This window comes from Lissotriton vulgaris, chromosome 1_1 (assembly GCF_964263255.1).
Source record: "Lissotriton vulgaris chromosome 1_1, aLisVul1.2, whole genome shotgun sequence".
Taxonomy (NCBI): Eukaryota; Metazoa; Chordata; class Amphibia; order Caudata; family Salamandridae; genus Lissotriton; species Lissotriton vulgaris.
Window position 1 is genome coordinate 661833243 of NC_141685.1, and position 22980 is coordinate 661856222.

The 22980-nt window shown below is 43.5% G+C and overlaps 1 protein-coding gene across 4 annotated transcripts in view; it reads left to right on the forward strand.

Annotated features, from left to right (window-relative positions):
* The window catches only part of COL11A1 (collagen type XI alpha 1 chain), a 393450-nt gene that overhangs the window by 182086 nt on the left and 188384 nt on the right, over positions 1–22980 (forward strand). For all 4 annotated transcript variants that reach the window (XM_086954309.1, XM_086954306.1, XM_086954313.1 and 1 more), the window contains 7 exons: positions 5448–5501; positions 12002–12055; positions 12177–12221; positions 18582–18635; positions 18737–18781; positions 20628–20681; positions 22712–22756. In XM_086954309.1, the coding sequence (XP_086810435.1) occupies positions 5448–5501; positions 12002–12055; positions 12177–12221; positions 18582–18635; positions 18737–18781; positions 20628–20681; positions 22712–22756 (351 nt within the window). The remainder of the gene's footprint in view (positions 1–5447; positions 5502–12001; positions 12056–12176; positions 12222–18581; positions 18636–18736; positions 18782–20627; positions 20682–22711; positions 22757–22980) is intronic.

Sequence of the window (22980 nt, forward strand, 5' to 3'; positions counted from 1 at the left end):
TGCATTGTACTCCTTTTGTGTCTCTTTTTCGACCATTTCCTTCAGATGTATTTCTGACAGTCATTTTGTTCTCAGCAAGAATACTAGTCCTGTGTAAACACAACCAAAAACTTTCGTTTTTGGCCAGTGTTATCCCCTATACCTATTATGCAGCGGCCTTGAATTGCAAAGTGCACTGAAAGGACGTACAAGCAAACTTATCACCTAATTATATACCCACAGTCAACTCAATTTAATTCAATTGTCTTTATCCGATCTTCCAAAGGCAGATCATAAAAGATACACACGATAAAAGAAGAATCATGCTAAATACCCACAGTCATATATACATGTTGACGAATGTACAAAAAGTGACTGTCAAAGGCTGTTCATGGGTCCCAGGGCAAGGAGGGGCTTCTGGGCCTAAACTGCAGGGGCTGAGGTCATTTGCTTCTGACGTCCCAGGGTGTGTCCTACTATTGCTCTGCACACCCAGCCAAGTACAAACCCTCAGGCATTTGACTCTCAGGGGTAGTGATAATGAACAGTCAAAAGCTTCTCAGGAAGGTAGTGTGGTGGTGCCCAAGCTCAGTATGCAGCAATCACTCAACATCTGAATGACCAAGCCCATGCTGATCTTTCAAGAAAGAATGGTACTTTAGTTCACACTGTAATAGAAAACTACACATAAACAAAGACAAAGCACAATTCTGTGTCCTGTGTACTGGTTGGCAGGCCTGCACCTCTGTTTGCTATCTCTCTCTGGTACTCTCCTTTCTGGTCTTGGCAATTGCTCCTTGGGATTAGGCCAATAGCATGATTAAAGCTCAGGTATAGATACTCCCCTTAAGGTATTTGTGCTCAGTTTCATACAGCACAATAATGTTAGTTCAAATGTAGTACATTCAGGCAGCCATCCAGCATTGTCTCACCATGCATTTCCTTCCCACTTCTGGAAAGAGGTGTGCTCACTGGCAGATTTGTCTGGAGGCCTTCTCACTGGTTTCTGCCACTCGCCTTCCTGGCAGACATTGCTTTAGTGGTAATGCTGCTACACGTCACTGCATGACAAAAAGGTTGATCCTGGCATAGGAGTGGTAGGCTCTCTACGGGCAAGTTCTCCAGGATCAGTGTATCCATGTGCAGGCGAATCTCCTTCCTGTGGTGCTACCAAGTACTGACGAATCTCCTTCTGGTCACACACAAGCCTATCTTTTACTGGATAACACAAATATGCACAGACCGATCCTCTTTTGGGCAATATGGACATGCAGAGTCTGATTCTGGCTCTGATCGCAGCCCAGACATGGCTTTGATGATCTCAGGATGAGCCATCAATCAATCAATCACAGCATTTGTATAGCGCGCTACTCACCCGGAGGGTCTCAAGGTGCTTGGGGGAAGGGGTCCGCTACTGCTCGAACAGCCAGGTCTTGAGTTGTCTCCTGAAGGCGAGGTGGTCCTGGGTCAGCCGGAGGTGGATGGGGAGGGAGTTCCATTTCTTGGCCGCCAGGTAGGAGAAGGATCTGCCTCCGGCGGTTGCTCTTCGGATGCGTGGTACGGTTGCGAGGGCGAGGCTGGTAGACCGTAGCTGGCGGGTGGGCATGTAGAAGGTCAGGCGGTCGTTGAGGTACTTGGGGCCCAGGTCATGGAGAGACTTGTGTGCGTGGGTGAGAAGCCTGAACGTGATCCTCTTTTCAACTGGGAGCCAGTGCAGGTCCCTCAGGTGGCCGGAGATGTGGCTGCGTCGGGGGATGTCCAGAATGAGTCGGGCGGAGACGTTCTGGATGCGTTGGAGTCTTTTCTGTAGCTTGGCTGTGGTTTCGGCGTAGAGGGTGTTTCGGTAGTCCAGTCGGCTGATGACGAGGGCCTGGGCGACCGTCTTCCTGGTTTCGGTCGGGATCCATCGGAAGATCTTGCGAAGCATGCGAAGGGTGTGAAAGCATGATGAGGACACAGCGTTGACTTGTCTGGTCATCGAGAGGGAGGAGTCCAGGATGAAGCCCAGGTTGGGTGCGTGGTCAGTTGGCTTGGGGGTGGTGCCCAGGGCTGGGGGCCACCAGGAGTCGTTCCAGGCGGAGGGTGATGGTCCCAGGATGAGGACTTCAGGACGAGCCATCACCAGGAAACACATCTGGAGAAACTGTAGACCCTCGGGCACTGGAGAATATGTATGGCTCTTCAAGAAATCACACTATCATTGGAAACCCACTGCACTTCACTCCCTCTGGACAATTTCCTGTCCTTCAGGGTTGGCATTCTTTTCAACTTTCTCAGAGAGATGCGTACCTCTTCCAGTAATGGGTTAGTCTCAGATGATCTCTCCTCAACCCCAGGAAGTTGGCTTTCAGATAGACAACAGCTCTGGTTGAACTGCAGCCCTCTGAGTTCTCTGCAGAGCTTTCTCTTTCTTGGACTTGGAGGATGTGGAACTAGAACAGCAAGTGAGGCAGTGAAGCCCCACTTTTATTCAACAAAAGAAGACTAGAGATGTATATTTACTGTCTGCAGTTTCAGAGCTGGTGTAGGATGGCACGTCTTTCAAGTGTCCTTTACAGGCGGCTTTAATAATATAGCCTTTGTGTACAGTTATGCTTCTCACAGCAAGGGTCTCTCCAGCCTGAAGCACCCACAACAGAGGCACAAAAAGGTGTGAGGTTCTGGCTGGCCAGGCTTCATAATAACTGAACATGAAAATACATAGACCAGAAGCACCATCTGAATCTTTTTTAATCTCCACTGAGATTTAAAAATGTCCTTAGTTGGGATGTGGGAATTGGATTGTGGAGATCGTATATTTAAAAAGATTTTCAGGCTGACTAATAGACCGCAATAAACAGATTTTAAATAAATCCAATCACTATCTAGGAAGGATTCTTGTTTTCTTTCAACCGTTGGGGAAATGTTAGTTTGTGTTTGAATATCTATAGGACTGGGGCAAACAAAATACCACCTTGAAACTGTACTAGGGCTCAACTCTAGATTAACTAGATGGTTTACAGGGATCAGCTCTAGATTGAGTATGCTAGAGTAACTCTACAACAAGTAGATTGTTTACATCCACATGTTGAAAGGTTGTTATCCTTCACAAACCTTCAGACTCTGTAAATCAGAAGGGTTTGTGAACCCTGAATACCTTTTTTAAATGTATTACCAATTCCAAAAATCGTTTCCGAATCTTTAAACTGATTCACCAAAACCAAAATCATATCGAATTGGGATTCAAAAAGGGTGTATTTTGTGCGTCCCTTCCAAAAAACAATTAATTATTGTATGTATTAATGTTTTGGACCTGAAATATGGTTGCGAACCATAAATAATCTTCCAATACCTCAAAGAAGGTGGTAAGCGATTCCCAAACGAGAAGGGGTTCTGAAGGGACATCCTTCCCTTTGTGATTGTTTAAAAACATTATTAATGCTTACCCCTAAATCACGTTTGTCAAGTTTTACATTTTTTTTAATGCTTTATATTTCACTATAACGAAAACTAGGACCATTAAAAAAATAATTGCTTTTGTTAAACAGACATGGTGGTGTGCTGACATGAACAGGCCAAGATCTCTGTGATGGCAATAAGTTATTATAATGAGTTATGCTGAATTGCCACCCCCTACTATTCAGTATTTTGTGAACCAACCTATTTATACATAGCGCAGTTTGTAAAATACCAATGCATTCGGTAAATTGCGACCAATCTGACAGAATGCATTCTAGGCACATCTGGCCCATGCTTCCTTCATTGTGAAGTGCTACTCAGTTTCAGTAGCTGTGGGTGGATAAGGTGTTTGCTTCTGAAATTTTAAGTCGCAGCATCTTTCAGGTGAGAAAGGCAAAATATCTTAAAAAGAACACAGTTGTGGACAAGAAAATAGACCTGAATTAAGTGGATACAACTGTGAAACATTTTCAGAAATTGTCAGAATAGTGGGGTGCCACTTCTTAAGAGCTTTGCCAAAATTGTGATGATATCTTTTCATAGATGTTCTGCTATTGCATTGTCCTAGTTAGCAATTGTTAGTGGCTTCATTTCACTGAGAGGTTCTGAAGAGCCAAATCTCTGATGCTCATGGTTTCTGGGAACGGAGTGACAAGATGCTATACTTTGAAAGAGACTTCATGTTTGGAGCTGGTGGTTGTTCCCATTGGGCTTGCTCCATAAGAACATACTCCTTGGAGGGGAGACAAAAAGCATTGTTTGTGAAGCACTCCTAGTGGTGCCCTGCTGTTGACCCATTTTTCCTAATGCGTTACACTCAATACTCCATCTGGACATTCACCAGAGAGTCTCCATAGACACTTCCAAATTGACCAATTACAACTCCAGATAGAGTGGAACATGTGATGGACTGTTGCTCTATATGTGTTGTGTTTCTCCTTCTGATGTACTTGCTCCATAGATTTGCAGTGCTAAGAACTGCAGGGATATTCCTGGTTGTGAATTAAATCTTTGAATGCCTGGTAATGGGATTTTGTTTTTGACTTGTTAGAGTTAGGGCTTTATTCATAACGGTATACTCCATCCAAACTTTGCAGATATCAATCAGACACCATATTACAGGCACCGAGGACAATAAAAAATTTGTAATATGGCGGCTGGGACAACTATCACCTTTGTGATGGAATATCCTATCTGCCAAACTCTAAATTAAACCATTAGAATTTTCCATGCTTGGAGCTCTGTGTAAATTCCATTAGTGCATGGGACCAAATTTTCTGCTTGTAAAACCACACAAAATTCCCTACCCTGTGAGGTTTTCGTGCATGCATGTTCCACCTGTTTTGACCAGGCGGTAAATGCAAGCAGGGGGCTGTGGGTGAGCTGGAGGAATACAGGCAAGGTTCTATGGGGGGACTGGAGGATGTAGGAGTGTGTGAGAGGAGAAGAGAGGGAAGGGGAGGGTTTTTTACTGCCACAAGGGAGCATTTTATGATCCCCCTGCCAAAAACAGGGAATGAATCTTGGCTGCTGCTGTAACGAAACCCTCAAGAGATTCTTCATGGTGTTCCCACACCTGGAAAAAACGGGTGTGAAAAAACCTACCCACAATGAATTAGGTGGAGCAAAATGCCATGTAGTAGATTTCATTCGTGTCTCCCTCATTATTGTGACCGTAGATGATACTGTGTGAAGTGGGGCCCTATACTTGCTGTGTCTCTGAAATTGCTAGCGCCAGGATGCCTGCCAGGTGGCAGTGCGCTTTAGAAATATAATAAATAAATAAAATAAATACCATGTTTGAGATTTTAAGAAAAAGAAAACATGGACAATGTTTTAAGAAACTGGACCTTACCTACGGGTCATTGTGTGAAATGCATAATTTACCTTCCAGCATACACTTTATGTTAATTTCTTCAGCAATATGTTGGCAATGACACTTGCTGTAATGCTGATAACGAGGGAAATCCTCCAATATTTTTTCAATTTGTGAGGAAATTGCCTTCACATATGTTGTTCTTGCTTTACAGGGTGACAGGGGTTTCGATGGCCTTCCTGGCCTACCTGGCGAGAAAGGTCATAGGGTAAGATTCAAAATGTTGTCTACATATGTTTATTTTAGATGTATTTTTGCAATATTACTATCAGTGTAATGTACGTTGACTGCTCTGTGCTGCTTATGACTTAATTAAAGAGGAATAAATTGGAAATTCATACTTGTCAATTGGTAAAATATAATTTGATGCTAGATGTCTATTTTTTGCTCCTCGCATTTCGTTGTCAAGGACATACACTAGACTTGTATTGTTGCTCCCGAACTATGCTTTTAAAAGTAGGCTGTCTGCCCAATAACTCTGCTCTAAGGTAACAAATCAGAATGTGCTAGTTCAATATATTTCAAATCTAAAATGCATGCACAACCATTGGTGCTTATGTGTCGTCTTATCTATAATAAATGACATCGCAAATCCTATTTCGATAACTTGTTGGAATTATTGTTATGTTAATAAATGTTATACAGCACACGAATATCAAGCGTTGTCTTGGCCCTAACAGTCCTGAAGTGAGCTGGAGCTCTGTTCATTCAATAACCAGGTCTTAAGGGCTTTCCTGAAAGATGTCAAATTTGGGAGACTTCTAATTGAAATGGGGAGGGTATTCCAGACCTTTGTAGCACCCACTGTGAAGCTTCTGCCACCCCAGTTAGGCTTACAAAATCTCTGAGAGAGTATCAGTTTTGCCCCTTCTGACTGGAGGCATCTGTTTGGAGAGTTCCAATGCAGTGACCGCCTCAAAATCTGAGGACCGGTCCGTGCAGTGCCTTATATGTGATACATAAGGCGTTGAACTTAATACGAAACTCTTGACTGGAAGCCAATGCAATCTCCAAAGGGGCTTTCCCACTGATTGAAATTTGGGGATCCCCAGGAGGAGCCTTGCAGCTGCATTCTGGATCATCTGAAGCTTATGTAACTGCTTCTTGGGCATACCAAGATAGAGTCCATTGCAATAATCCAGCGTGTAAAGGACTAAGGATGTAAATACCGATTTCCTGCTCTCTGCTGGGATCAGAGATAAGATTTTCTTAATCGCCTTGAGTAGAAAAAACTGGACGTAGAAACTGCTTTGACTTGAGCTTCGAAGTTCATTCTCTCATCTATCATCACTCCAAGATTTTTAGCTTTAGGGACCAGGATAGGTACTGCTTCCAGTTGATCCGGCGACCAAATCTGAGACCAGCTGGGGGAGTAATTGCCAAATAGGATTTTCTCACTTTTTCCTAAGTTGAGCGTCAGGCAGTGGGAGCTCATCCATGAGTTGACTGCCAGGATGCAATCCCTAAATCTTTTTACTGGTGGCACAATATTTTTACAGAGGGACATGACATTTTGAGTGTCGTCCTCTTAGGATGTTAATGCCATCAAAAAGGATCTAATTAGTGCAGCCGATTCAGATGCGTATACATTAAAAGGTGTAGGGCTCATAGAGGACCCCTGAGGGACCCCACATGGGAGAGTGAAGGACGGGGAGGCGTAGTTGCCCAAGGTAACTGATTGTATCCTATCGGATAGAAAAGAGGAAACCAATGCTAAAGCATTATCCATAATGCCAAGTGTATTCAGACGGTAGACCATCGAAAAGCAGAGATCTTGCAGAAAGTGCTGTAAAAAGCACATCTTTTCACACTGTTTTGCTGTCTGTGTAATAGGAAACGGAGCAAACAGTATTTGCAATGGGGTAAAAATAGCACTCACTGATCTCACACTTTTTAGCTGTCTTTACAAAATCAGAGGTGTAGACAATATATTTTCTTGCCTTGATGTTTGAAATATAATTAATGGGGTTATAAAGCTGAATCCATTTTTAGCACATAAGTAGAAAAAAGCAGAAAATATATTCCCTTCTTTCCACATTTAGGAATATATCTAAAAATGGGGGTAAATTACCACACCCTGAGCACACAAAAACAGTAACCAATATTAATCTCAACTGAATTATAGTTGCATAAAAATTATAATTAGCTGGCAGTCCACTTTGTATCGTAATTAATTCAAGTCCATTCTTCAAACGCTGTAGTCACTATAAATCTTCAAAAGTTTATTCCAATGGGATTTGACTGTAAATTCTGTACATCTGTCTCTGTGTATAGATGGTACATCAGCCTTATAAATAAAGTCCCGGGACTTTATTTATAAGGCTGATTAATGAAGATATATAAATCCCACTTTTTTACATCTGGCCGGATTCCACCTATGGGTTCTCTACAGATGATTTGGACACATAACGCAATGTATGGCAAGCATGCGCAACCATAATGTGATTCTTTCATGAAGTGCGCATGCGTGTACATTTGCTTTTTCCAGCTGTAGGCCTGATTTATGATTAGGAAAAATTTCAGTGAATCAGCCCATTATTCGTTTCCTGAAAAGCACAGGATGAAGTGGAGAACGTCTGAGTGCGACCAAAAGAGGGAGACAGCTCGCACTTTTTCTCACTTACCAGGGCAGACAGTGTGCAGTTGGATTTCATCACCAGGCGTTCTGCCAGCAAACCTTGATGCAGCAGACTGCTTGCCTTATCAAAGCAGGCCTGTGTTGTTATGGCTCATAAATATACATGTGTCCATAAACTTTTGGAATGCACTGCCATTATAAAAGTAAATAGACAGATGTTAATGAGTAGGTCGTTATGTATGATGCTTAGGCCGCAGTAAAGACTGATTTGATGCAAACCCAAGTAGGAGCATAAAGCAGATGGTATAAAACAAGGAGATGGTTGACTCTAGGTTTTTGTTATCGTGTGCTTTAATAAAATAAATTTTCACTTCGCATGGAAATCGCCATACTGTCCAAACATTTGACAGTGTGTCTGTCTGGCTGGCTGGTTCTTGCAGGCACACATTTTTAGGCAAGCAACCAAAGCAAACACCTGGGTTTCTTGGTTTGAGTATGTGATGCACTGTCTGCCTGAAGACATAACTTTCTGTAGATTTAAATAAATGTTGAGAGGAGAACCTCAAGGCAGATGGTTGAGGACCCATCTTTTCAAGCAGCAGCTTGTCCTCTCTGCCACTATAGTCTCTGTGGTGTACCTCCTTACCCTCAGCCCTGCCACACTTGAACCGGCCCTTTGATGCCTCTTTCTGCTTCCAGGCCCTTTCTCATTCGCCCATCCTGGTCCCAGCTGATACCTTTATCTGGCCCTCTTGCCATCCTCCTTCTTTAGTCAGTGCTGCCGGCCAGCATTCTATACCTCAGTGTTGTACAGGCCTCCATTTCTTTGCAATTGTAAACCATATTGGGGACTACATTTGACCACAGCACATCCTTCACTAATTTATATTATGTGATATGTATTTTATTTAGCACATACTATATCCCTGGGAGGTATCCAAGCAATGTGCAGGTGTGAGATATAAGCCCCAGGAGGGGAGGACTTACCTGAAGACTCTTGCGCTATTTAAGAAGAGAGGAGGTGGCATTAATGTGTCATAGAAGGTTCTCCATAGATTAGCCTAAATGTAAGAGAAGGCTCGACTTCTGATTCTACTTTTATGAATATGGGGGATGCATGCTAGTAAGAGGCTGGCTGAGTGGAGTTATCTGGAAGGTTGGTGAAAGTGAATGTTATCATTCAGGTAGGCTGGACAGGTATTGTGTAGTGCTCTATGTGGGGGTGAGGAGTTTGAGTTGTGTGCGCTTGTGCTTTGAGAGCCAGTGGAGCTCTCCTATGTGTGATTTTAGACTGGTGTGGAAGGTTGAGGACAAGTCTAGCTGCTGCGTTTTGAATGGTCTCTTCAAGAGATGATTGGTGATCCCTGCATAGAGAGAGTTCTCATAGTCCAGCCTGCAGGTGATGAGGGCCTGGGTGACAGTCTTCCTGCTGTCCTTTGGAAGACACTTGTAGATTTATTTCAGAATTCTCAGAGTGTGGAGGCATGACACAGTGACGGTGCTGGCTTGAATGGACATGTCCAGCTTGTTATCAGTGATGATCCTGAGGTTTCTTGCATGTCAGCTTGGGGCGGGAGGCTTGGGTCTGAGATCTGTAGGCCACCAAGTGGAGTCCCACGTTGAGGCATTCTTTCTGAACATCACCACTTATGAGCTGTTTCCACTTCTGTGTTGTCGGTGTTCAAACTGAGACAGTTAGCCTTCATCCAGGATGCAACTTCAGTGATGCAAGTGGGGAATTTGTTCCTTAATTTGGGGGAATTGTCTGAAAGGGAGATTACAAATTGTGTCATTGGCATAGGAGAGGATGTTGATGTTCGCAAGGATAATCTCAGGCAGAGGGGTCTTATAGATGTTGTCAAGGGTGGGGCTTAGTGAGGAGCCTTGAGGTATACCGCAGATTAAGTACTATGCTTCAGAGTAGTAAGTTGACAGGTTAACTGAGTTCTTCTGGTTTGTAATGTCCAGATCCATAGAATTGCAGGTCCCTGAATTCTGGCCCTGCGCAGTCGTCTGATCAGGACCATGTCAAATACTGCTGAGAACTCCAGTGGAATGAGGGCTGCAGTTTCCCTTCTATTAAGGATCCGCCAGATGCCATCTGTTTCTGCAAGAAGTGGTGTCTCTGTGCTGTGGTTGGCACTGGTCTCATGTGGACGGGCAGCTAGTACTTGATGAGGTGTTCGGTAAGGCATCTGTTGATCACTTTCACCTTTGCTGGGTAGGGCAGAAGGGACACTGTTTAGTGGTTTGTGGACTTGGCTTCTTCAGTATGGGATTGAAAGTTGCAGGGTTTCAGGCTTCCAGCAATGTGGCTATGTTGATGGAGGAGTTGCAGATGCGGGCTTTGCTGATTTGAGTGAGTCTTTTGTTATATCATGATTGGGTCCCAAATGGTCATGGTGCGCTCTTCGTCCAAGATTGGCAGACTGGCTGCAAGGTTGCTGGGGTTAGGCTGAGAGTTGGAGTTGTCATATATGACTGCAGGTTTGTTACTGAAAAAGTAAACAAATTGCGTTGCCCCGTTCTTGAGATGGGATGATGTTTCTTGTGGTGGCTGTGGGTGTGGTGCAGTCCTTACAAATTAAGCAGTGCATCAGTAGCTTAGCCACACCAGCCATGGCTGTAATGCCCACTCCTTTTCAATTGACCATGTGCATGTGATCAGATGCAATGCAGTCGCTCATTGTGCCAGTTTTAACCACATGGCTGCTAGGCGTTTTCCCGTCCTGCGCTAAAAACAACAAAATCCCATAAATCATGACGAGCTGGCCTTGTCATCCGCGCACGGCAGGTAAGCGCCATGACGAGCCCAGCTCGTCATTAGCTTCGAAGGGGTTAAAGAGACGTATTGCTGTGTTTATGTTACAAGCAACCTCCATAAAAAAGTTTCTTTTAGATCAAAACAGGATCTCATATATTAGAAATCGGAGCGTGTCATGGGGATTATTTTCAGTAATATTAGTGAGCAGCTGCTGTGTTACAATATTGAAAACACATCAGCATCCCTGAATATTAGATGTAAACACATTTAGAATTATTTGGTCAAGTGTGCCTGTGCAATGTCAGTGACCTGCTGGCCAACGAGGGCATGAACGAGCTGAAATTGGATCATACACTCAAATCTCTTCCGAAAAGGCCTCCCCAAATCCTTAAAATGTCCCGAGGTATTATCCTGCGCTTGATAGACATAATTTTGTGTTTTTTTCCAAGATGGAAAACTACAGAGCATATGATGTGTGAAAACCCACAACCTTACACTCTTGTATGTGCTCTTTCTCGTTTAATCACAAAAACCCAACCCATCGCTACATTTGCAGATGTAGATATTCTGCCACAGTGGCATCATTTCCTTATGCGCCAATCCACTTTACACACATGTTTACGTGTGCAAAGGGAAATTGTAAATGAGGAAATTATGCTAATTCCTTTCAGATGCCCCTCCCCTTTTGAAGTTCACCTGTCTGACCTCATTCCGAATGCCCTCATAACCAACCAAATCTCCCCTCCCCCACAGTTAGTGATACCGAGGGTACTGGTAACCCAAAGGATGTGGAGTTGCTAGAAAAATAGAAGCGGTACTTCGAGAGCCCCTTTAAAAATGCGGATTTGTTAGGGTAAGCTATGATTCCAATACTGATTGGAGGTATTTCCACAGTTTCTCCTAGAATTTCCCCAGACGATATCTGCAGCCTGGGACTCCAGGTGAAATACACTCGGTCTGCTATTTTACTGCCGACCTTGAAATTCCTAAGGGGCCATTAACAAGAGTTACCGACCCCTTTAGAATTAAAGGGGAACTTGTAATCGGGGCCTTAGTGCTAGACTGGGAGCGTTGCCAACAAACAAATACTGATCCACGCATTGGACTGCCCATTTATGAAACTCTCAGCCAAACGTATAAACATTTTGATTTGCACATCAAATACAAAATTAAGCTGAAAATTAATGTAGTTGGCACGTGGAACTGAAGTTTTTTAATCATCGTGAACAAAAAGCAGGTCTGCTTGATGTTTCCTAACACAGACTTGCACTGCAGCTCTCTGACTGTTGAGCTCACCGCCTGCTAACCTATCTGTGACGCGAGCTCCCCGCCTGATTTTAAAACCACGCTTTTGTCTTTTGTGCAGGGAGAACTAGGCCCATCTGGTCCCCCTGGCGCACCGGGCGAGGACGGAGGAAGGGTATGTTAACAATTACTTTTCAACTTCCTAGCTTCTGTTTGAGTGTATAAATGTGCTTTGCTTCTGAGAAACGCTTGTTTTTACAAGAACAGCTTTCCTTTCTTCTTGCTTCGCTTAACAGGGAGAAGACGGAGAAGTTGGGCCCAGAGGTCTCCCCGGTGAGCCTGTAAGTAGAACTTTTATGTTTACAGTGTGTTTGTTGCATGAGAATTTATACTGCAGTTTGTCTGGGGCTGGGAAAGAGATCACACATTGTAATGATATATTTTACCCCTGAAAACATTGCAGATTACTTACACTTTCCTTCGATGTGGCGTTATTTTGGGGATTTTCCATTTTAAACTTTTTTTTGCCCATCAAATGACTGTTAGGAGTGTCTTTGCGAGCTTCTGACAAAATCTTTTTATAGAGCGTTTTGATTGATTTTCGTGAGACCATAGAGTGACTTGCCCAAGGTCACCCATTTTATCAGTTCATCTATGACCTCTGCAGTCGATAAATCACATTTCCTGTCAATAGTCACACGCAGCATGCCATTCCCTCCTGACTTTTTCCAGGAATGTGCAACCTCTGTAATGTAAGCACAGAGCACTGACCCTGCACACACAGATTTTCACAAAAGGGCCTAAACGGAAAGAAAAAAAACCCTCTTGCCTCCACTTCGAGCCTAAACCCCATCGAATGACTTTTGGTGCTGGTTTATGGCTCGTGGCTAGAGACACACGATGATATATATGTTTTCACACATCAAGCCGCGGCTCTGAGTTGTGAATAAAAGAAAGAGCGTTTAGAACATTCCAGATTTTATTTCATTTCTGCAGATCCTGGCATGCTTTAGGAGATGATATATGTAGTAAACTCTCTTCTTGGCAAAATAGTCCACCTGTTTAAGCTATTTTATTGCCTTACTGTGCTTTTATAAAACTGTCGATCGTAAAACATGACGTCTGTGGCTTGCTTTGAAAAAAATATCATTTTGACATGTGCGCAGCAGTGAAGAGACGTGATTACTCTTGTTAATGTACAGTGAAAAAACACTTAACCTCTTACCATAAATCTTAGGCCTTTGCCTTCATAAAACTAAACCGCACTATACAGAATATTCCTAAAATCACTCAACCCCCACCCCTAAAGTACCCACCCCCTTTAAAATCTATATCCTACAACTTCCTAAATCCTACCCTGCTATTTGATATGTTTCCCTTTACTTCTCCTACCACTTAACCTAATCTATAGCAAGATCAAAGTATGTACATTCCACAACATCATTGTTTTTCTTGTTTTATCAAAAGGTAACTTTTGGTTGACACCCCCAAAGTGTCCTACTCACCGATGTGAAAGCAATAACCTTGCTCTATGATCATATCAACTTGACGGCCCAAGAACAACAAAAACCTGCACACCACAAAACAAACCAAGTTAGCCGAGAACAAATGGAAAAAAATTGACATGAACAGAAAAAAAACTAGGATAAAGTAATTTGGTAAACTGTACCGCCGCCGAGGGACCGCACCAAAAATGGAGTGGATAAAGGGGGAAAATGGCAGCACATATGGGGCACAAGTAGCCCAAAGTTATAGCAGAAACATGCATCCCAAAATAACCCACCTAGAAACGGACTGAACCATTCCCCCAATATACCCTGGTGGGGGGGGGGCAAACCTCCCTCCCATCAGCTGCCCGCAAAACACATTGGGAAAAAAATGATTGTGTGGACAAAATGTTGTGTCAAGAATATCGAGGACTGTAATTCAATACAATAATATCAAGAACGAAAATATCACGAAGGTAAGTTTCTATAGGTAAGGAAAGTCTTACTATGTATAACTCCACATGTATCTACCTTGAAATACATATCTTCAAGGTATACATAGCTGTGGAGTTAAGAACAGTAAATCTATACTTACCTATTTGCACGAACCTTCTCGATATTTTGGCATGACATTCTGCCCAAATGATACTTTGGTTACTGTCAGTGATCCCACATTCCACCAGGTTTCACTTCATAAAATGTGTTCAATGGAAATGACGTCAGTAGCGTAGCATAGGCCCTCCACTGTCCCTGCGCTATGAAGGGGCCCGAGCTCCAGGAGCCTTCTTCTTCAAAAGTGGTAGGTGGTGGACCAGGGGTCCCCCTCCGTGTACTTTGTATGGGGACCCCCTCAAGTTCTGTTATGCCAGTGGGTGTCGTATTACCTCACATTCTGGTCCTTTCCACCCAAATTGTGAATTCTGTGATTCTTTTCAACAAGTGTTGGTTTAAATACTGATTGGGTTTTTATTCATTTCAGTGGAGAAATTAGCCACTGTTGATTTTGTAATTGTAATCCTAACACACAAGGCTCCTCAGCTGTTATGTCAGTGTGGATTTTAACCTACTTGGGCACAATTCAAAACTATTGGTATGTTTTGTGCTGTTGAGCCTATCAAATCGAGTAGCAGGCTCGTCCATGTGTAATACATAGGCCCTGAACACAAGTGAGGAATTAACAGTTCTGAAGATTTCAGGTGGCCTTAATTACGTTTCTGACTGGTAAAGGTGCACATGTTTACAAATATTATGAGTTAAACTGCCCCAAAAGGGGAATATACAGTTACTGCACACAATATTCCCTTTTCCAAAGCATGCTTTGACAGAGAAAAGAAATGAGGTGGAGGAGAGGTCGAGGCCTGTTTTCTGGACAGCCAAAGTCTCATGCATTTTAACTAGCCGGGATTACCATCTGGTAAGATTGGGCTCTATGTCCCTCCTGCTCGCGGAACGCTACACTAGGAATGATCAGGTGATGCAGAGTTCCAGGAAGGAATTCTGCTGTGCCTGATTCATAGTCACAAGAACAGAAACAGTGGTTCCTGTAGAAGAAATATATGTGATAATAATACTTATATGTGCAATCGCAATGTAGATAAGGGTTAGGTTGATGTCCAAAGGAGAAAAACCATATACAACTCAGTAATTGATGGAACAATAGTTGATTATGTTAATATAAAAGTAATTTTCTTCAAATCAACAGTGCAATGTGTCCCCAGTGAAAATGGACCCTAGAGAAATTAGTGACATATTCATGACATATACATTTGGTTTCCAACAACTAGTTAAAGTCGACCATCAAAAGAAATTCGTAATACAGAGAGAGTTCTTATACAATAGTAGGTGCTAGTGGATGGTTTGCTTTGCTTCTGTCAATGGCGTTTCGATCCCAAAAGGAATGAGGGGTCTCTTCAGGACCTAATAGTATAGTGAAATCTGAGATGGAGGATAGTCTGACAACGTTAAGGGTGTGCAACTCGGGGTAGTGAAAAAGTGTAAAAATGGGTTACTCACATGGGACCCAGTCGGGGAACGGAGTCTAAGGCACCGGGTTGTGCTGCTGAATGAGCAGAGGAATGGAGACAGGACAATCCATGTATACCAGTACGTCCTCCAGCAACAAGGATATATGGCATCAGCATTTCCAGAAAGAATGTGAAACAGGGAGGGAGCACACTCCTGACCTCTCATTTCCAGAAAGAATGTGTGTGCTTTGAGAAACCATGAAAGCGTGCAGCCGCTATGCGTCTGGGAGGAACTGCATGAGTCATTATCCCCTGGTACACCTCATTGTACCATGGGATACTGACACACGCGGTTCTTCCCAGTAGTGTAGAGGCTGCACACGTTCATGGTTTATCAATCCTGATTAATCAGACAGACACACGGATTGTCATGACTCTGACCCCGTTTTCTGCTTCTGTAATATGAAGCACACACATTTTTTCTGGATACGCTGATGCCATATATCCTTCTCGCTTGAGGCCATACTGGTATGCACAGACTGTTGTGTCTCCATTCCTCTGTTCATTCAGCAGCACAACCCAGTGCCTCAGCCTCCCTGTCAGCCTCCCTTTCCCTCGCTGGGTGCCCGTCTGGGTCCCATGTGAGTAACCTATTTTTACACTTTTTCACTACCCCGAGGTGCACTCCCTTTCTAGCGTCAGACTATCCTCCATCTCAGATGTCCATATACCATTAGGTCATGAAGAGACCCCTCATTCCTTTAGGGGTCGAAACGTCATTGACAAAAGCAAAGCGAACCATTCACTATGGCCCATTATTATATAAGTATGCTCTCTGTATTACAAATTTAATCTGATGGTCGATTTTAACAATTTGTTGGAAACCAAATGTATATGTCTAGAATATGTCACTCATTTCTCTGGGTTCCATGTTCACTGGGGACACATTGCACTGTTGATTTGAAGAAAATGACCTTTATATTTACATACACAACTATTGTTCATACCAAATACTAAGTTGTATATGGTTTTTCACCTTTGGACATCAACCTAACCCTTATCTACATTGCGATTGTGCATATAAGTATTATTTTCACATATATTTCTTGCACAGGAGCCACTGTTTCCGTTCATATAATACTCACCCTGGTTCCGTGTGAGTAGGGTCTCCCTTGTTTTGGTTCTTGATTCATAGGCAGGCACATAGTGTTATCTATGATGACTACAGTAAAACTAAAGTTATTACCCTGCAGAGCACTCTCTTCCCTGTAAAAACAAACCTGCAAAAACAGCAGTAAAACTCAAATTGGTAGTTTATGAAACCTTCCCTTACATCTTACCGGGGCTTGATAGTTTCCCACGATGACTAGTAATTTACATCACTCCTAACCTGCACTTTTCGTTTACATCCCTTGTTGTTTAATGATGTTGTTGGTTTCAGCACCAATGCTACTTTTTAGGAAATTGGACCGATTAGCACACTCTATCATTTTGACATCAATAATCCTGTCTTTATTACTAAATAATCTGTGGCTTATTTGAAGGAAAAAGCAGGATAGAAATGTAGCATTTTTCATTTCACCAAATGTATCTCACGACTGCTGGTCTGTATACATTTTAGAAATGTGCACAAACGTTAAACTATCACAAATACATGCAATTATAGTTATTTATACTAGAAAAGAGCAGGAAACTGATCAATATTTTTTCTTAAGTGAAAGCAAACTAAAATATAGTGCACTGCATCAGGATACAGTACAGTGTTTTGGCTGCCATCCTGATAATTGCTCCTTTTTTGTGAAAGGCGTGAAATCTAATAATAAGGAAGGAAAACACACCTCCTCTAAATGAAACACATCCCATTCACTGCAATTAACTTAACCTCCCCATATCATGACGACCACTCGATTATTTAGAAAAATATAACTGTTGTGTTTTTACTTTGCATACAACTTAGTTTTTTTCTGATTTGAACAGGAATTACTGCAATTTGTTTACCATAAACTAGCATGTCTTTGTAAGGGATCTCAGCGGGTTAGTGCCTCTGATGCATTGAGCTGTGGAGAGACCATAGATTGCCATTTCAAAAGCCTGCAGCGCTATCACAGACTTTCATCATTGCAAGGCTGATAAAATGCATATCTCTAAAGGGGTCATTCTCATCTAGGTCTCAATTTGGTCCACAAGAGCACCCGGTCGCAGTTAAACTTTCTACCGGTTTTCTGGTGCTGTTAGCCTCCTATGTTTACCTATTTGCACAATAATGAGGCAAAGCATGCACACACGATATTTCGCCTGTTCTGACCTCTTTCATACACAGTGTCCTTATTTGGATTTTCACTTACTGGCAGGCAGAGCCTTTTGTGTTTTTCACAAAGTCACAAGAGTACATTTTAATCACTTAAGAGGGGCTAGTGTGAAAGAGGCACAACTACCCGTTTACATCCGATTTCACACTAGCGACTGGATCAAAAACACACCGTAAGGGGGCTGGGGTTATTAGAAACATCTGTAAATAGAGCGCCTCGAGAATTCGGATAATTAGCACTATGTAAAAAAAAAATCAGAAAACAATTGCACTTTGATCAAACACCTCCATTTTACTGTGTGAGATTAACTAAGTATTGCCTCCCGTGGAATAACATCTAGACGGGTCGGTATGGCTGGCCAAAAGGCATATTTATTTTTCAGCGGTTGATAATGTTTCATTTATTTTCTCCCCTTTTCAAGATCATATGCGAGGAAGCAGTGTGAGAAAAATGTGTTTCTCCAGAGTTGTTTGTATGTAATACTTCTTATGCCCATGGGGTGGAGATATCTGCAAAATAATACAAAGAGATCAAAATAAAAAAAATGTCCAATGTAAAAAAGGTTTTAATATTGACTTCACGGCTCCTTTTAAATTTAATTTAGACTCATTGTTTGATACATTTTGCCTAGAGCAAATTTTATATTAGAATACAATCTGTGCTTTGGCATCTGTCAAGCTATTAAGTCAGACTTCATGGCTCGTTCGTGAACCATGTCTTACGTACACAGCTCCCTAAAGCATAGTCTACAACCTCCCCCTCGCCCCCCACCCTCCTGTATGTAGGAAACGTTAGATCTTCAAGAACAGCATTTTTGTATGAATACCAATGCAGTTTGACGTCTTGATTGCTTAATTCAAACACACGTTTCCATACTTTCTTCAGGGACATTGTGTGATTGTTTAAAGTATTTTAACTTTGAAACTTTCTTTTTGTTTCAGGGTCAAAGAGGATTGCTTGGACCAAGAGGATCGCCCGGCCCTAGTGGCCAACCTGTATGTATTGCTTGAGGGCACACTTGAGAATTTTCTTTATTTAATATTTTATTAAACATTTGGACTAACTCATGCTTTTGTTTTCATGTCTTTTAATTAAGGGTGTCGCTGGAGTAGATGGCCAACCCGGACCCAAAGGAAACATGGCACGTAGAAGAAAAATAAAAACATACAAAGTGTACTACATAAATTGTGTTGAACTAGAGGCTGAGATTTCATAAAATGTGCTTAGGGCTGAGATAGAATCTAGTGCTGTGTTGCGCGAAAGGTGCTCAATTGTGCAGCTCTGTATCTACAAAGAAGGGCTCTCTGGTGATGTCATCAACAGAGCTTGCCCAAAAAAGCAACCTTGTGAAACGCTAAGAAAGGTGCAGAGGCGAGCAGGCGAGGTCTGCGAGAGATTTGTTCTCGAGAGACAGCCTGCCCTAAAAATGTCTGCATGATGAAAATCGCCCATGAGTAAATCTATCATATGTGTAATTTAATGTATATTTTATGTACTTTTATGGTTAAAACTAACCGAAATAAAGTTTATTGAATGAATGAATTAATTAATTTCAGGTAAATGTGGGCCCAGATTTATTAACATTTCATGCAACGCAGTGCAGCGAGGGAAATCGTTGTGCTGCGTTGCGTGAAAAAGAGAGCGCTGAACTGCACCATATTTACAAAGATATTGGCCGTTCTGCTGTCTCTTAGCGCTGGCACACTTGTGCTCCCCTAGCTCTAAGGCAGGCACCCTTGCGTCTTGTCACAAGGATGCTTCTGTTATGGTCATAATATTTTTTGTGCGGGAATGGATGTCTTACTGCACTAAAACTATTCTCAGAGGTCTTCGAGGCTTATTCCTCTTGGTATATATTCTGCAGAGTGCAGCACACATGCAAAGAGGAAGAAAATAGAAGAAATAAAGATATATATTCTCCTCATTAAGCCATCCTCGGGTCGGCGCACTATTGTGCCCAGAGACCCATATTTACTGACTTTAGTAAATATGAGTTTGCATCAGAATACATGGGTGGATGCACGGTATCACACATGCTCCACCCATGCAACGCCTCCGTGGCGCAAGTTGCATTGCATTTAAGTGCTATGTTGTATTACTTTTTTTTTTTTTTTACAAATCCATGCAAAGCCACACATATTGAGCTTCGTGTGACTTAGTTAATATCAAAATAGATTTTGCATCGGGTCAGTGCCCCAAAAAAAACCCGTAATCCTGACACAAAATCTTAGCAAATTTGGGCCCTCTTGTCTCCTTCTTTATAGTCTAAGAAGGGTTTAGCACTACACAATACAAAGCTCATTTATGGTGAGAGCACATCCACTTTTGTGGGGTGAAAAAACACATCAACATGAAAACTTGATTGATGGTTCAGTTTTTGCTCCTCTACGTAGCGAGAGAGGTAGAGAAGAGCATAGTATATACGTCTGAGCCAACGTGTCGCGCACTGCAGTGCTTTGCCCAGTTCAGGAAGAGACAACTGATTATTCATTATTGTTCACTTAATGGGATGCATTCTGGACCTACAATACACTAAAAAATTCAACAATAACCCCTCCCATGCTTGTGACGGAACCGTTCCGTCACGAGCCTTGGGTGGGCTGTGCTGGTGACGGAACGGTTCTGCCACGGCCCGCTCCCGCGCCTGCGCGGCGCGAATTCCGTACCTGCGCTGACGTTCTAAAGAGTGGGCGGGGCTGGGACGGAACCATTCCATCACAAGCACAGCTCACCCGCGGGCCGTGACGGAGCGGTTCCGCCACTGGCACAGGAGCGCCGCGCAGCCCCACCACCCCCTTAGCGCTGCGGCAGAATAGCCGCCGCAGCGAAGGGGTTAATAGCAATGAAGGGCTTCCTATTCCTAGATCCCACAAACGTAAGCACTTCACATGGTTGGAAATCTGAATGTAAGTGTAGTAGGCATGACAAGTGAAACTTTTGTATTTTGGGAGATATGTGTCCAATAATATCCCTGTTTTTCACCCTAGGGCCCTCAAGGTGAACCTGGGCCATCTGGCCAACAAGGAATTCCAGGCCCACAAGTAAGAATAATCCATTTTTGCTTTTCTAACCATAAAAAGTATGTGTTATTTTGTTTGGTACATGTGTGCACAATTGGTAACGAAATTCAGGTTTAATGAATACAATACAAGGGTATGTTCGAGGTTCTCATTACTAGCTTTTGTTATGCCCGGAAGAGGGTAGAATATTTATCGCATCCGACAAAATACAACGCTGCAGGGGTCGGCATTAGGGGATAGGTGAAATGCCCTTTTTCCCCAAGAAAGTAAGCAGATGCAAGGTATTGCGTTGTTTTCAAATCCACCTCTCTGGGGTGGGAAAAAAGGAGGAATGCAGAAGAAAAGTGCTGCAAAACACGAATTCTTCATTTGAGACATTAAAGAATGTAAGAATTGAGGAATTCTTGTGCAACCCAGCTCTGTCACAGACAGGCCCTTGAATTACATAATAGCAATCACAATACGTTCACTACAATGTCTTTCCCTTGACACTGCTCTTCAACAGTGGCATAGCTAGACCTTTAGCTGCCCGGGCCGATCCCTGCGTTTGCTGGCTGCGGCAGCTGCATGTAAATCCAGGGGAATGGGGGAGTGCTGGCGATTCCTGCCTTTACTGCCCCACAATGGGCGCAGGTAAGAGCGGAGGGGTGGGAGGCCGCGTGCCCTCCCCAGCTATGCCACTGCTCTACAAAGGAACCCTTCCAGTACGGTAGCTTGAGTGTGGCACCTGCCTGACAGGGGTTTGCTGAGGCAGGCGATGCTCACAGACTTGCCTGCTGGGGAAGCTGCCTTCAAGTAGGGAAGCTTGAGTGTGGCACCTGCCTGACAGGGGTTTGCTGAGGCAGGCAATGCTCACAGATTTGCCTGCTGGGGAAGTTACCTTCCCAGTAGGGAAGCTTGAGTGTGGCACTTGCCTGACAGGGGTTTGCTGAGGCAGGCAATGCTCACAGATTTGCCTGCTGGGGAAGTTACCTTCCCAGTAGGGAAGCTTGAGTGTGGCACTTGCCTGACAGGGGTTTGCTGAGGCAGGCAATGCTCACAGATTTGCCTGCTGGGGAAGTTACCTTCCCAGTAGGGAAGCTTGAGTGTGGCACTTGCCTGACAGGGGTTTGCTGAGGCAGGCAATGCTCACAGATTTGCCTGCTGGGGAAGTTACCTTCCCAGTAGGGAAGCTTGAGTGTGGCACTTGCCTGACAGGGGTTTGCTGAGGCAGGCAATGCTCACAGATTTGCCTGCTGGGGAAGTTACCTTCCCAGTAGGGAAGCTTGAGTGTGGAACCTGCCTGACAGGGGTTTGCTGAGGCAGGCAATGCTCAGAGACTTGCCTGCTGGGGAAGCTGCCTTCAAGCAGGGAAGCTTGAGTGCGGCATCTGCCTTACAGGGGTTTGCTGCAGGCAGGCAATGATCACAGACTTGCCTGCTGAGGAAGTCATCTTCCCAGTAGGGAAGCTTGAGTGTGGCACCTGCCTGACAGGGGTTTGCTGAGGCAGGCGATGCTCACAGACTTGCCTGCTGGGGAAGCTGCCTTCAAGTAGGGAAGCTTGAGTGTGGCACCTGCCTGACAGGGGTTTGCTGAGGCAGGCGATGCTCACAGACTTGCCTGCTGGGGAAGTTGCCTTCAAGTAGGGAAGCTTGAGTATGGCACCTGCCTGGCAGGGGGTTGCTGCAGGCAGGCAATAATCACAGACTTGCCTGCTGAGGAAGTTGCCTTCAAGTGCACTATGATGAGCTCTGCTATGTATTTTCCCAGATGCATTTAGCAACCATGGTTTTTGTGTTTTTTGCTGCCCATGGAGCAGCAGATCAGTCCCAATTCCACTTTGTGATGAAAAAAAGCAGCCAAAATTCTGGGGTTTTGCTTCCTGCGAGGGTATTTCACCCATACCCAATCAGAATTTATCCCAAGTAATGGGGATCAACATGCAGATGTTGGTACTTACTGTCAGTTTATTGCAGGGCAAGTGATGTTAGAGTTAGGGTTCATTGTAATTATGTAACGTGCAAGTACACTGTTGGCTGCTTATTTTAATGTATTGTTTTTTTTCCTATCAGGGGCTCCCTGGTCCTCAAGGCTCCATTGGTCCACCTGGTGAAAAAGTAAGCTATACGTACAATGTATTCATACTGAGTGCAGTGCCCCTTTGGTGTTCCGTTAATGCACCCTCTTTGCTTTCAAATAGGGAGATGCATTTCTTACTGTAGCATAGATCAGAGAAGTGCTCATGACTGTAGGATTATCAATACATGCCGCATGAAAATTCAGAGAGGCAACATTGACCCCAAAAATACATTGCAGGAAGAGAAGCGTATTAAATATGCTT